This window comes from Phacochoerus africanus, chromosome 6 (genome assembly GCF_016906955.1).
Source record: "Phacochoerus africanus isolate WHEZ1 chromosome 6, ROS_Pafr_v1, whole genome shotgun sequence".
NCBI lineage: Eukaryota > Metazoa > Chordata > Mammalia > Artiodactyla > Suidae > Phacochoerus > Phacochoerus africanus.
The window spans coordinates 67902547-67918917 of NC_062549.1; the positions used below are offsets into that span (position 1 = coordinate 67902547).

The 16371-nt window shown below is 36.2% G+C and overlaps 1 protein-coding gene across 15 annotated transcripts in view; it reads right to left on the reverse strand.

The window, feature by feature from the left end:
• The window catches only part of CSPP1 (centrosome and spindle pole associated protein 1), a 183888-nt gene that overhangs the window by 44465 nt on the left and 123052 nt on the right, over positions 1 to 16371 (reverse strand). For 12 of the 15 annotated variants that reach the window (XM_047783802.1, XM_047783806.1, XM_047783801.1 and 9 more), the window contains 3 exons: positions 14115 to 14244; positions 12069 to 12216; positions 3074 to 3226 (listed from right to left, as the gene is read on the reverse strand). In XM_047783802.1, the coding sequence (XP_047639758.1) occupies positions 3074 to 3226; positions 12069 to 12216; positions 14115 to 14244 (431 nt within the window). The remainder of the gene's footprint in view (positions 1 to 3073; positions 3227 to 12068; positions 12217 to 14114; positions 14245 to 16371) is intronic. The other 3 variants (XM_047783808.1, XM_047783814.1, XM_047783809.1) reach the window with 1 other exon arrangement.

Here is a 16371-nt window from a genome sequence, read left to right on the forward strand (position 1 = left end):
TCCTTTCCTTAAGAATACTGCTTAATTATACCTTAAAATGTATTATGTATACACATACAAAAATTTCTAAATTGTTTTAAAAATCAGTAATGCCAAAAGTCGATTTCCATCCATTGTTTAAACAACAGATTAGAAACTCAGCTCTAAAAATATTTTTTACAGACTAGGATGACTGCTTTAATCACTGCAGTAATTTTTATTTAAAAATTCTATCAGGTTAATGAGATATAAACATGAAAAAAAAATATGCTATATATTACCTATAAATGTTATTAAACATTTTGGGAAAGGAAGAACTTATTTCATAAAAGCAACATGGAAAATAATTACACCCTAGAAGTCTCTTTGAATGAAGAAAAAAATGGTATTTAAATTTAAGCCTCTCATAATTTTTTATATCCCTTTCTAGTTTCTTTACACCATCAATCTGAAGCATTTATTTCTCACTTGTGTAGTATGTGTAGGCCAACTGCTTTGCAGTTTAGCTATCATTTAGGTCTATTTTGCCTTGGTATTTAAATTCATTAATGCTTATTTGAATAGATTGGGAGAAGGCCAAATAAATACCTAAACATTAAAATCTTATGGTGGAAAAGCTAACTAGTAAAACAAAACTGAGTGGTATGTTGCACTTTAATAATCATTTAAATTCTAAACCTTTGAGGCAATTAGATAACAAATAGAGACAAGCAATGTAAGTTTTTAAAAACAAAAGCACTATAAAAATAAAACCAAAGGGAAACACATGCTCCAACAAAGAAAATGAAAATGTAACCAGGCATCACACAATAAGCCAAAAGAATAAATTTAAGCCACATTAGTATGGATTTCATGGTTTTTTTTTAATCTAAGAACCATAAAGAAAAACAATAAGCTTAATTAAGAAGGGCCTCAAAAACAGGCCTAATGATAAAAAACAATAGAGGATTATGAATTTTAAGTTCACTTATAATATTCAACTTTCAGATATACTCAAGTTTTCTAAGGCCTTTAAAATATATGCCACATGTGTATGTGCACACACAAGTATATAAAGACACACATACTCTTACACATATATATGATGGCATAGCAACATAACAGGTGACTCAATAGTTTCTTGCATTCAGAAAGTCTATTTTAGGTTAATTCTTTGGGAATGAAGTTAATTTGGGGAATTTCAATTCACCAAAGAAAGGGAAATTTTAACATTTTATGATTTTATATGATCTTTTAAACTAGAGCATCCTGGCCACAAGAGCAGCACCAAAATCCTGGTGGTGTATAGAAAGCCAACAGATGATAAATCCTGCTATTATATTTAATCATCAAACTTGCATGTGTTCTTGGGAAGAGGTCATAGAAATGATTTCTCCAGCGCTTTTGCTTGGTAAACAGAGCTAGACGCCTAAAGTGTTCTAGGCGTCTAGAGAAAGTTCTAGCTGAGAGGGAACTACAAACAATACTGGGTGTGGAAGAGAAGGGTAGAGAAAGGATCTGTACCACTGATCTCAATGCAGACTACCAGGAGAAGAAGCCAGTGAAGAGGAAAAACGATAATCAGAAATAATTCAAAAATCCTCTTCAATAAAATGAAAAGGTGTTTTTGACAATTGACAATGCTGTTAGACTCAGAGTGAGACAAATGAATAATTTCATCAAAATCACAAGTTCTAATTTTAGTATTCCAAAATCAAAACTTGATCCACTGTGTAAAAATCTATTGTGGATCAAAGTAGGAAAGCATTTTCTTCATTTTTCTTCTAATTAGAGATCAAACAGTGATACAGGCTGTCCATGGAAACAACACACAACACATCTCCTGAAGTGTTCAAAAAGGCTGCACGGATTAGTGCTACTACCATCAAAGGCTTGAAAAATGCAAGGCTAGTAATTCTAATCAAAACTCCCAATTTAGTCTGCTTATTAGGGAACTAAGTCACATGTATTAAAAGTTTTCAAATTTTTTTGAAGACTAAATTTTTAGAAGATCAGTCTGTGACATTTTAGAAGGGTTTCCTAATATAGAGTTCTTTTCTAGTCTAAAATCAAGATTTTTGTGGAAACACAAAAGAATTTGTAGTAAATAAATGGTTACTTTTATAGGCATGAAAATACAGCGCAAGGTGATATATTCCATTAACTTTCCTTGAATTTTAAATATGTAACATTTTCATATATGCTTGATAAAGATGATGACAACTCTTCCAGGAAAGTCATAAAGAAGATATTGAATAATCTTCGATTTACAGAACTTTTAATTAAAAGGACCTTATTTAATAGCAAATCAAAGATATTTGCTTAAGTAAGGCAAATGTGACCAGAGGTTAAAGTAAGCTTTTTTTTTTTGGCTTTTTAGGGCCACACCTGCGGCATATGGAAATTCCCAGGCTACAGGTCAATTGAAGCTGCAGCTGCCGGCCTACATCACAGCCACAGCAATGTGGAATCCGAGCCATATCTGTAACCTACACCACAGCTCATGGCAATGCCAGATCCTTAACCCACTGAGTGAGGCCAGGGATAGAACTCACATCCTCATGGATACTAGTTAGGTTTGTAACCCGCTGAGCCACAACAGGAACTCCCAAAGTAAACTTTTAATAAGTTCATTTATTTCTTTGTACACTGTGGTTTTATAAGGGAGGGCAAATGATTATAAAACAAGCAAAACATGAATTTCATCATGTGATTTATCATACAACATCTGACAGGTTCTCACTAATTCAAACTAATTCTTATAAGAAGCAAACTGTGTATGGGTAAAAAGACTATTTGATTTTAGGAAAAGTCCTCCCCACCAGCAAAATAAAAGTATAAGCAGCAGCAAAAGCATACATAAGCAAGTAATAAAGCTAAGAAGAAATACACAGTTTTAAGAAGCAAAATGTAATTCCTCATTCACTTTTTTCAAAATACCTATGTGGAAAAGTTACTATAAATAGCAGGAATAATGTGTTTTGCTTCATCACACAGGGTAAGCAAAGCCTCAAAATCACCGTAAGAACCCTGTCAGAGAACAGAAAAGAAATGCTACTGAACAACTTTAGAAATGTAAAAAAATGAATTAAAAAAATAGAATATGATTAAAAACCTGAGTTTTTATTTGCAGAATCTTCTAGGTTCTCAGCATTTGAAGTGGCTAAATTTTGGTCTAGAGATACAACAGCCCTTTTATCTTCATATGTTCTTGCATCTGGGTTATGGTAGGCATCTATATTTTGTCTGTGCATCCTATTCAAATCAGCTGAGAGGGAAAAATAAGCCATTTATTTCAATAAATACACTTCCATAATTAGTATGCTTACTACATTTTCTTAAAGTAGGGAAATGGGGAGAAAAACAATAGGACAGAATTGGAACAATGCATTGGTATCTTGGTGCCCTGAAAACACAAACAAAATGATCAAAACATGTAAGAAATTTTTCAAAAAATAACCTTACAAAATAAACTCAAAATTAGTAAAGAACGTACAAGTATATAGATCTTTGACAATCCATAAAAACCATATTCATGTTACTTTAGAACTCTGAATATCTTAAATACAGGACAAACATAGCAACAATTCAAAACAAGTCATAGTAAAATTTATCCAACATCATTAGTGTCCCTAGTGAAAAAATATCACATGGAGTGGAGTTATAAAATATATTCAGGGAACTCTCAAATGCCACAGGTACAGCCATTAAAAATAATAATAAATAATAAAATAAAATATATCCTAAACTTTTTTGACAATCCTCCCTTAAAAGATGGCGCTCAATTCCCCTCCCTTCAAGTGTAGACCACTTCTTATGAAAAGGATACTGAAGAATGATGCTATGTGACTTTCCAGGCTACTTCATAAAAGATGTTTCCACCTTGCTTGATCTATTGGATCACTCACCCTGAAGAAAACCAGCTACACATCATAAAGACACTTAAGGAGCTCTATGGAGAAGCCCACATAGCAAGGAACTGAGACCTCCTGAGCCATGTAAGGGAGCCACTGACGAAAAAGATTCTCCAGTCACAATTAAGACTTCAAATGACTATAGCCCTGACTGACATCTTGGACTGCAACTTCATGAAAGATCCTGAGACAGAAACCATCCAGCTAAAACATTCACAAATTACTGACTTAAGAACTACAAGATAAAAATGTCTGTTATTTTAAAATACTACATGTTGGGTAAACACAGCAACAGACACCACATACACATGGCAAAAATCTCAGTATGTAAGACTAAGTCAAACAACCAGTCAACCTTAAAAACTAACTTGAATGATTATAGAACTCAAAAGCTTTAACAAGATAAAAAGCTGTTTTTCTCCATTTAAAAAAAAAAAAAACTGAGATAATATGGCAGCAGTGAAAGTGACTTAAACCTGGACATAGGAAATGCTTATTAGGAAGCTGGTTATATTGAAGGATGTATTTTCAACATGAATCACAATTAAAATACCAGGTAGAACATGGCAAATAACACATGAATATTACCAAAGAGAAAATGACTTTTTAGAATCAGGAAAGCTCACATCCTGTTGCATTATTTAAAACAGGTTGAATTTAGAAACTGGACAGGAGCTTTGCATGTGAAGATGAGTGGAAAAGCATATTAAAGAAACAGCTCTGGGGAGTTCCCACTGTGGCTCAGCAGAAACAAATCTGACTAGCATCCATGAGGAAGCAGGTTCGATCCCTGGCCTTGCTCAGTGGGTTAAGGATCTGATGTTGCCTTGAGCTGTGGTATAGGCCACAGATGTGGCTTGGATCTGGCATTGCTGTGGCTGTGGCGCAGCCATTGGCTACAGCTTCAGTCTGACCCCTAGCCTGGGAACTTCCATATGCCACATCTGTGGCCCTAAAAAAGCTTTAAAAAAAAAAAAAGAAGAAGAAGAAGAAGAAAGAAATTAGCAAATCAAATTCCACAACATGTAAAAAAAAAACAGTAAAGTATGAATAAAAAGGGTTTATGCCAATATGAGTGGTTCAGCATTTAAAAGATCAAAGTAATTCACCACATGTCAAGAGAGTTAGAAAGAAAGATGAGATTATCTTTTACTTACTGTAGAAAAGCACATTTTGTTAACAAAATTCAACATACACTCATGATGAAAATTCTGATTAGGAACAGAATATCCTAGGCCTGATTTAAAAAAAAAAAAAAAAAACCTATTAAGAAAATTCTGGGAGTTCCTGTTGTGGCTCAGCAGTTAAAAATCCAACTAGGATCCATGAGGATTCTAGTTTGATCCCTGGGCCTTGCTCAGTGGGTTAAGGATCTGGCATCACTGCAAGCTGTGGCATAGGTCACAGATGAGGCTTGGACCCCTGCATTGCTGTGGCTGTGGCACAGGCTGGCAGCTGCAGCTCCAATTCGATCCCAGCACTAAAAAAAAGAAAAAAAAAAAACCCTAACAGCTAACATCAGTCTTAATAGTGAAAGAGTGAAAGCTTTCCACCTAAAATTAGGGATAAGACAAAAATGTCTGCTGTCATGATGCTTCAGAACATTGTACTGAAGTTCTTAATCAGTGAATAGGAAAGTAAAATAAGTAAAAAGCATTCAGATTGGAAAGGAAAAAGTAAAACTCTGCTAACAATGATTGTCTACATAAGAAAATCCCAAAGAATATACCCCAAAAAACTATTAAAACTAATGAGTGAGTTGAACAAGGACAATATAAAAAAATCAACTATGTTTCAACAAACTAGCAATGAGTAAATAGATACTGAAACTTTTTTTTTTTTTGGTCTTTTTTTTTTGCTATTTCTTGGGCCACTCCTGCGGCATATGGAGGTTCCCAGGCTAGGGGTCTCATCGGAGCTATAGCTGCCAGCCTACGCCAGAGCCACAGCAACGCGGGATCCGAGCCGCGTCTGCAACCTACACCACAGCTTACGGCAACGCCGGATCGTCAACCCACTAAGCAAAGACAGGGACTGAACCCACAACCTCATGGTTCCTAGTCGGATTCATTAACCACTGCGCCACTACTGGAACTCCTGAAACTTTTTAAAATGTATCTTTTAATATAGCATCAGTAGTTCCCACTGTGGTGCAGTGGGATAAGGATCCAACCAGAGTGGCTGGGGTCCCTGCAGAGGCATGGGCAAGATACCCAGCTTGGGTTAAGGATCAGGCATTGCCTCAGCAATGGTGGGTCTCAACTGCAGTTTGGATTCAATCCCTGGCCTAAGGAACTTCCACATGCTGTGGGTGTGGCCAAAAATAAATAACTTAAATAGTATCAAAACACATTAAATACCTAAGTATACAATTAACAAAATATGTTATATGAAAACTAAAATATTGCTAAGAGAAGTTAACTATGACCAATTAGTGGATAAATAGTCCACATCCGTGAATCAAAAGACTCAATCAATACTGTTAAATTAAGATGGAGGCTGTCCCATAATTGATCTCTAAAGCTAACGAAATCCCAATGAAAAATCCCACCCTGATTTTTTTAAGGTTGACAAACTGAGAGTAAAATCTATATGAAAATGCCAAAAGAAGTCAAGTTGCCAAAACAATGTCTTGAAAAAAGTAGAGCAATGTTCAAGGACTCATACCTCTCAATTTCAAAACTTACTACAGGAGTTCCCGTTGTGGTGCAGGGGAAAAGAATCCAACTAGGAACCATGAGGTTGCGGGTTCGAGCCCTGGCCTCATTCAGTGGGTTAAGGATCCGGTGTTGCCGTGAGTTGTGGTATAGGTCGCAGATGCGGCTCGGATCTGGCTGTGGCTGTGGCATAGATCAGCAGCTACAGCTCCGATTAAGACCCCTAGCCTGGGAACCTCCATATGCCTCGGGTGCAGCCCTAGAAAGAAAACAAACAAAAAAACAAAACTTACTACAAAGCTACAGTAATAAAGAGAGTAATAGGGCATATGCATAGACATCTAGATCAACAGGACATAAATCAGAGTCTAGAAATAATTTCATGGTTAACAACAAAGGTACCAAGTCAATTCAAAATGGAAAATGTTCTAAAATTGACAATGTGATTTTAGCACAACTCTATGAATAAGAAAAACTACTGAGTTGTATATTTTAAATGGGTAAATTATATGATAGGGGAATTACATCACAACAAAACATATATATAAAATACATATAAACATATATATATAACATATATATAAAAACAAAAAAGACACAGAAAGAAGAACTGTCAGAATGGAGGAGACAGATGAGGCCTAAATGCTGTACGGAATCTGGACTAGAGCCTGGAACAGAATAAGGACATTATGGGAAAACTGGATAAATCCAAGTAAGGTCTACAATTTAATTCAACATCAGAGAACTAGGTGAAGGGTACTCTGTAATACCTCTGCAACTCTTCTGTAAGTCAAATTATTTCAAAACAAAAAGTTACAATGAAATATCACTACACACTTAATAGAATGACTAAAATTTTTAAGACAGGTATTTCAAGTGCTAATGAGAATTCAGAACAACAGGAAATCTCATGCTTTGCTGCTGGGAATGCAAAATAGCACAACCACTTGGAAAAAGGTCTGGCAGTTTCTTACAAAATTAATCATACACTTACTATATGTCCCAGCAATTCCATTCCTAGGCATTTACCCAAGAGAAATGAAAACATGTTCACAAAAAGACCTGTAAGTGGATGTTTATAACTTTATACATAATTGCCTCAAACTGTAAACAATCTAAATGTCCATTAACTGGTAAATATATAAACAATTGGGGTACCTCCCCAAAGCAGAATACTATTCAGTAATTTTTTTTTTGGTCTTTTTTTGCCTTTTCTAGGGCTGCAGCCTCGGCACATGAAGGTTCCAAGGCTAGGGGTCTAATCGGAGCTGTAGCTGCCGGCCTACACGAGAGCCACAGCAACGCAGGATCCGAGCCTCGTCTGAGACCTACGCCACAGCTCATGGCAACGCCGGATCCTAACCCACTGAGCAAGGTCAGGGATCGAACCCGCAACCTCATGATCCCTAGTCGGATTCATTAACCACTGAGCCACGACGGGAACTCCAATATTCAGTAATTTTTAAAAATACACTACTGACATATATTACAACATAGATAAATCCCAAAAATATCATACTAAGTTTAAAAAAAATACATAAAAGGCAATACTATCGTGCCAGAGAGCAGCTCTGAGGCTAACAAGGGTATAGGGCTGGATAGGTTAGAAATGTTCTATATTTTGATTGGGGCAGTGGTTATCAGAATCAGTTATCAAAACTCACTGAACAATACACAAAAAAGGATGAATTTTATTGTATGCAAATTGTATATCAATAAACAGCATAAAAACAAATATAAATCTAACTAGGGCAAATAAATACTTAAATACATGTAAAGAAATCTTGCTATTCATCAATTAGAACTATGCGATATTTTTGCTCTCTTTCAAATTGGTTAAGTTTTTTTTTTAACTTTTTTTCTCTTGGTGTACAGTTTAAAAATTTTTTATCACAGAGTCATGTAACATCACCATATTAAGGATACACAACAGTTTCATCAGCTCCAAAACTCCATCATTCTGACTCTTTATAGTTACTCCCTCTCCTCAGCCACAATCTTTGCTAAGCAATGATTTGTTCTCCATTTCTACAGTTCTGTGATTTTGAGAATACGTATGTATATAAACTTTACAGAAAGGCTTCTGTCCCTTAAGACTTCTCTTGAGAGTCTTCCAAATTGTTCTGTGCATCAATAGTTCATTCTTTTTCAATGCTGAGTAGCATCCCATCACAGGGATGTACCACAGTTTGTTTACCCATCCGCCCCCTGAAAGACACTAGAACATATGGGAACGTTGCTGTTTTTTTCCTCCCCATGTTTGTCAGCCTGTGCTTTTTATTTTTTTTTAATCACTCAATGAATTTATTACATTTATAGTTGTACAATGATCACCACAATCCAATTTTATAGGATTTCCATCCCACACCCCCAAAGCATCCTCCCACCCTCCCAAACTGTTTCCTTTGGAAACCATAAGTTTTTCAAAGTCTGTGAGTTAGTATCAGAACATATGGGAACTTGAATAAAGAATTTTAATAAATAAAGAACTAAGAAAGGAGACATTTTAAGTGGTGTACAAATAATCAAAATGAGAGGTATTTACTCTGAAAGGGTTGATGCTATGTTACAACTGTATGAGTAACGGATTTTGGTATTTTATTAATAACTAATTTACTTCATAAAGACATCTTTCCTAAAGAGAGCTAAGATAATGGTGAACATTCAGTTTTCTTTAATTTCTTTACAATAAAAGATTCAAGATGAAACAGGAGTAATTAGAAAAGCCAGAAGCTGAATTTAAGTTATCCAACACAACCTCTGTTACATGGGTCTTGGCCATCACATGAAGTAAAGCACAACACTGATCTTCACTACACATTTCAAATATAACAGAAAAACTATATTCCCTTTCTCTCTAAAATATAACAGCCACATACAAAACAAACCAATTTTAAGTGTTGAGTTTATTTCTTTGAAAATACCATTTAAAAAAGAGTTCCACTGCATTTGATAAAAATAGTATCTTTTCTATTTCATGGCATGACTGTAGCATTAAATAAGCAAACTAAGCAATACTACTTAAAATAAAAATCTCGGAAAAATTTGCTCCACTCCTGTTAGGTCAAGGAATCCTAAAACAATATTTTATCATTCAATAATACACACTTACCCTACTCCCTTCCATCAATTAAATGCATGTAAAACACTGTAACTGTACTGTGTGAACTGGAAATAATCTTAGAGGCAAGCTGGAAACTTCTAGGAAATTATTACAGTGTTTAAGTTTCTGTTAGATAAGCACCTCCTTTGTGGTAACTGTTATGTTTTTATCAAATCACAATTTACATTACTCTAGCAAAGACTGGGTAGATGCTTGTCAATCTCATATTCTCCTCCTGAGTATAAAGAAACCTAAACTTCCTAGCCTCCCAAGCAGTTAGAATAAAATCTTATAACAATGCTAGGTCTGAACAATGGAACAAAGACAAAAATAATACTCCTCCATTTTCAGGCCAAGCCCTAACAAAATTCTCAACTTGTTCTCCTACCCTCTGGACCACATCTGTATGGACAAAAGCAGAGATCTCCAAAACGGAGGAGTGACACAATGGGAGTGGCTGGTTTCCCAAGTCACCTCTTGGAGGAGAACCACTCAAATGGCATCAGAATGTGACCTAAGTGAGAACTTACACCTCCTTAAGCCTTAAGCCTCTGAGAACTGGTGGCTGTTTGTTAGAGCATTTTTCGATAAATGCCTTCACTTTCATAGGAAATGGTTACAGCACTATCTTTAAAACTAATGCTTTTCTAATATATAGCCAAATAAACATTTAACTTTAAAAATAAATGTTTATCTATGTATCGCCTAAAACCTCATCTATAGAGTAAGAGTTCTAGTCTTCAAAACCGTGAGCAAAGTATTTATTCTGTGAAGACAGGATAGGCATAAATCCTTCGAGAAAGAAAAGAGTTATGTTATTAATTTTAAGTGGGCCTTAAATCTTTTTTAAAAATCCGTCTTTAGCAAAGAATCAAAGGCATAATACTTAATAACTCAATGCCTCCCAAAATCTTCTGATTTTATCACTCAACTATTCCTACAGCAATACATATACCTTAAGAACATGAAATTTACATTTTTACCACTTTAATAGGTTTCTAATTATTCATGTCCCATTTCAAATTACACAATTTTCAAAAACCCACTATCTTCCTCTACTTTTATTCTTAGCTAAAAGCTAATCAAAGAGCATCCCAAGTATAGAATAAGTTTGTATAAAAACTCGTGTTAAAGTGCTTGTTGTGAGATTTCTAGACTGAACATTTTAAAAGTACATAACTGAAAGATAAATCAACATAATTCTACAACCCACCAGAAAATTTCTGAGACCAGGTCTTTATTTTTCAAAGGAGTCCTTGCATTGTGCAAGTATAAGGCATATATGAATTAACATAATATAAGCAGCTTTGGGCAGGAAAGAGCTCTTTGCAGGAAAGGGTTCTCTACAAAAGGCCCCTTTATCTTGTTACTAACCTTAAACCAGGCACCCCCATGCTCTACTCATCTCAGGTCCTACCACACCTTTCAAATCTCTGACCACACAATATCTTGCCTAACTTGGTTCTTTCCGTATATCAAAGAAATAAAAATGAAGAAGAGTAATTGATAGATGACCAGATCTCTTCCCCAGCTTCCCTTTCAGTAATCCCATGAACAAACTGTGTGAACTAGATGGCATCTAAAGAAAAATCACAAGTGGGAGTTCCCGTCGTGGCTCAGGGGTTAACAAATCCGACTAGGAACCATGAGGTTGTGGGTTCGGTCCCTGGCCTTGCTCAGTGGGTTAAGGATCCGGCGTTGCTGTGAGCTGTGGTGCAGGTTCCAGATGTGGCTCGGATCCTGCGTTGCTGTGGCTCTGGTGTAGGCCGACAGCTACAGCTCCAATTAGACCCCTGGCCTGGGAACCTCCATATGCTGCGGGAGCGGCCCTAGAAATGGCAAAAAGACAAAAAAAAAAATTAAGAAAATAAAAATCACAAGTCAACAAGCCTGCACACTCTGACCTCCAAATTCAATAACTGACTAAGATCGCTTCCCTTTTTCCCTTTAAAAGCTTTCATGTCCAAGCAAAATCTTTGAAGGTCCACCATCTCCCAGATGACCGGCAGTCTGGTTAAAAGCAACTTTCCTTTCTACCTACATTTCTCTCTGTGTCTCTCTCTGTCTCTATCTTTTAAAATGTCTAATTAAAAAAACAAACAAAAAAACAAAACAAAAAACTTGCAAAAGGGTTTTATTATTTTTACTAGAAATTTTTTGAAACTTCTAACTACTAGTTTGGGTAAAAACTTGCCAACATTGAGCAACTGAGTTATTATCATTAGAGAATGAAAATTTTGTAATAAATGAATCTGAAGAAGAGAGGCTTCTTAACCTGTCATTGTGTTTACTATCAAAACATCTCTTTTGCATTAAGCTACATAAAAACAGACCTTGCCTTGCAGACTAGGATTCCCACTTCTTTCTACTCCTTATTCTTTGAAAAAGTTAAACTTAGTTTCTTTAGAAAACAGCAGATCAAGGGAAATGACATACTTATCAGATTTCCTTTCGTGTCTCTCAGAGGAGCACCACCTCCACCTTTGCCCCAGGGGTTATAACTTCTCATTTCAGCTTCTAGTTTAGCTTCGTATTCTTCTTTTTCTTCGCGTTCTTTCCTTCTTCTTTCTTCTCTTTCCCGAATCTTGATAACATTAAGAAACAGTCATATTAAGTGCTAAGTATTCTGATACAAAAAGTTAATTTTAATATAAGATTTTATTGTATTTCCTTATTAGAGAAAGAAGTGGGTTTTTTTTCAGTATGCTTCACTATAAAATTTAATATCACAAATACACTTTAAAAACACCTCAACAGCTGCAATATACAGGTAGTACTCTCTCACTTCATGCCACTTGGGTCCTTTCCAGCCACTGATGCCATTTTGGACTAAACCAACTCCTCCTTCTCACCTCCAACTTCCACATGAGCCATTCCCTCCCTAACCTCACCAGCTTCAATGGAATCTCCCTACTTTCCTTTAAATCTATACTTTCATGGAATTTGGCCAGTCACAAACTACTTCACACTCATGAGGCCTGGGCCAACGACTCCCTACATCTTATCATACCCATACTACCCTGGGAATACTCCATTCCCAGAATTCAAAGATGTTGAAGGTTTTAAAATAAACAAAGGAGTTTCCTGGTAGCCTAGTGGTTAAGGACTCAGCATTGTCATTGCCATGACTCAGGTTCAATCCCTGACCCAGGAACTTTCATATGCACAGGCAAGGACAAAAAAAAAAGAAGAAAAAGATACTAAAGGTTCAAAACACTTTGAAGAATGCAGGGCTATTTAAGTACACTTTATGAAAGCACACAAAACACAGTCTTATCATTTCAAGTATAAGCACTGGATTGGTCTCTAAAGACATACAGATAGGCAATGAATAAATAGCTACATTTTGGAAAGTTACTTTTAAAATCATAACCATCAAAAATTTAAGCTACTCCAGGAAAGCCAAGGAAGACATCCCATAAATAAAATTCTAGAGTTAGGAACTCTAGTTTTGTCGGTGACTTTTTTAATATGCTCACTTGAGAACAGAGAGATAAATACAGGCTTCTGTTTATAGAATCCTAACAAACAAAAAATTATTTTTTTTAAAAAAAATGTACCTTTCAAGGAGATTGCCCAATGTAGAAAACTCAACAAAAGGAAGGTTCAAGGAAACCCAAGTGAAACTTTGTAGAAAAGTATCTCAGGTGAACCTAAACCTAGAGTTACAGGGTTTCCTCTGGAAAAGAGGTGAGTATTCCGCCCCCCCCAAAACATGTATATTTGATACCGTTACTCTTAAGTAATCTCTCTTCAAACATTACAAACCACAATAGAACATTATCCTCCTCCCCCAAGCATCCCATCTCTTTCCCCTTATCCTAGTTCACAGCCTCATTATTCTCTTAGATTATGACACCTCAGAATCACCTTCGAGCCCTTACTCTCTAAATGTACATTCTACAATGAAACCCCAGAACTGTCTCCTAGGGCCTCCCCACTTTCCCACCTGGTGCAGGGGCCTTGTCACCTCCTGGCTGGACTACCTCAGTTTTACTAAAAGGTTTCTCTGCCACTTCTCTTTCCAACTGTCTACGTCACAATCACCTATCTTCCTAAAAATGGAACTGGCTCGCATCAACTACTTCTTTCATTCTTTGGCTTAAAATTTCCTCCCTTTGGCTGTATAGAACAAGATGAAACTGAAAACCCCTTATTAGCTATCCTTCACAATCAGCACAATCTAACATTTCTCATACATCAATTCCACTCCCTAAATACACCAGGGATTTCAAATTTATTCACTGTGTAACATGCAACTCAAATATTATCAACCATGTGAAGCCCTCCTAACAGTCCGAGCAATTATTCTTCCTATCTCATGCATTTCAGTCTATCTACATCAAAATTTACCACAATGAATCATAAATAACTAGCATTTTTTCTCCTCTGCCACATTAGAGTTTTAAGGGAACACTGTCCTAACATATAAGATGCTCAACATTAGATGAATGAATGACAAATGAATAAATGAATGAATACCTGCTGCTGCAAAGCTTCTTGGTAAGACTGAAGTGACTGTTTTGAAGGCTTTGGTTTATCTTCAAAAAACAACCCTGAATTTACTGCTCGATCACTTGTAATTTTCAGTTCATTCTGTCCAACTGTACTCCTATATCAAATATACAATTAATAATCTAAATTCATTTATGACAAAACAAGAGAAAACACAACAGTCTTTTCAGCGGAAAAGACTCAGCGGAAACAAATCTGACTAGCATGCATGAGGACTCAGGTTCAATTCCTGGCCTTGCTCAGTGGGTAAAGGATCCGGCATTGCCATGACCTATGGTGTAGGTCGCAGACACAGCCTGGATTCCAAGTTGCTGTGCCTGTGGCGTGGGCTGGCAGCTACAGCTCCGATTGAACCCCTAGCCTGGGAACCTCCATATGCCGCAGGTGCAACCCTGGAAATACAATATCCATACAAAAACTAAAATTGATCAAATCTTTACCATGTTTCCAAATGATAAAAAAAAAAAAAAAAAAAACTTTGTGTCTTTTTGCCATTTCTTGGGCTGCTCCCGCGGCATATGGAGGTTCCCAGGCTAGGGGTCGAATCAGAGCTGTAGCCACTGGGCTACGCCAGAGCCACAGCAACATGGGATCAGAGCCTTGTCTGTGACCTACACCGCAGCTCACGGCAACACCGGATCCTTAAGCCACTGAGCAAGGCCAGGGATCGGAACCCGCAACCTCATGGTTCCTAGTCGGATTCGTTAACCACTGAGCCATGACGGGAACTCCAATACAAAGATTTTTAAACACGTTAACTTCATTAAACTCTTTCCAAATTACATGCTATTCCTATTACTCTTAATTTTACTTACTTTTGAACCCATAATAATTTTACCATATTTATTTACTTCCTTCTACATATATATCACACTGTTTTCTTCCTACTCCTTCATGCAACTCGGACCTTCCCTCTGCAACCTTCCTTCCCATTTAGAATTTTACTTACCAATGGTCTGCTAGTGGTAAATTCAGCTGTTTCTCTTAAAATACTTTTGTTTCAATCTCATTCATGAAAAATAATTTTGCTAAGTATAAAGTCATCTCAACAAATTGATAGTTTCTATAGCTGTCTTTTGAATTCCTTCCTGGCATTCCTTTGCAAGCAGTATCTTTTCTCTCTGGCTAATTTTAAGTTCCTCTGTATTTCATTTGTGTTCTGAAGTTTTGCTATGATTGTCTTGTTATGGAATTCTTTCATTTATTATGTTTGAGAGGTATTAAGCTTCTACTCTAGAGATTAGGGCCTGTTATCAATTGTAGAAAATTTTAAGATATCTCTTCAAATACTTCTGTCTCATTCTCTCACTTTTTCTGGAATTCTAATTAAATACACTTACCCCTTTTTAGCTCCATAATTTTTTCCCTCTTTTCATATTTTCTACATCTTTTCCTCCCTGTTCTGGATGATTTCTTCAGGTGTACCAGTTCAGAAGTTCTCAAACTTTAGAGAACACCTTTAGGAAAGCTTGTTGAAATGAACTGTTGGGCCCCACATGGAGTTTCGGACTCACAGGTGGGATTGAAAACTGAGAGTCTGTATTTTTAGAATGTTCCATAATGCTGCTACCCTGGAGACCACATTTGAAAACCACTATTCTATCTCATTAATCCTCATTTGAGATACGTCAAATCTGCTGTTAAGGCTCAACCACTGAGTTACAACTCCCAACTATTTAAAAACTTTACTAAAATATCTAGTTAGTTGTATTCCAAATCTGACCGGTCATTCTTCAGAGTTTCTTATGCCCTGATACAAACATAATCAATGTGATCATTTTACATTTTGTCTAATGATTTCTAATCTGAGATCTCTGCCATTCTTCTTTTGCAAGCCTATTCCCATTCATTGTTTATTTTCTTGCATATTTTATGATTTTTGTGTGTGAACTTTGCATTTTCCATTGCAAAACATTGAAAGTTCCTCATCTTCACTTTCTACTTTACCAACTGCTTTGGAAATCTCTCTTTTTGTTAGTTAGACACTGGTAGCTTTATTAACAATCCTTGTACTAATTTTACTTTTACCCTCCTTCATTAAACAAATACGTAACATCCTATTATTCTGTCTCTCATCAATTTTTCAATCACTTTTGCTTAAAGAGTGATATTGCTTCCACATTTCAAGAACTACAGTCTCTCTCTCTTTTTTTTTTTTTTGCTTGTTAGGGTCACTACTGGCCTATGCCACAGCAGCATGGGATCTGAGCCACATCTATACCAC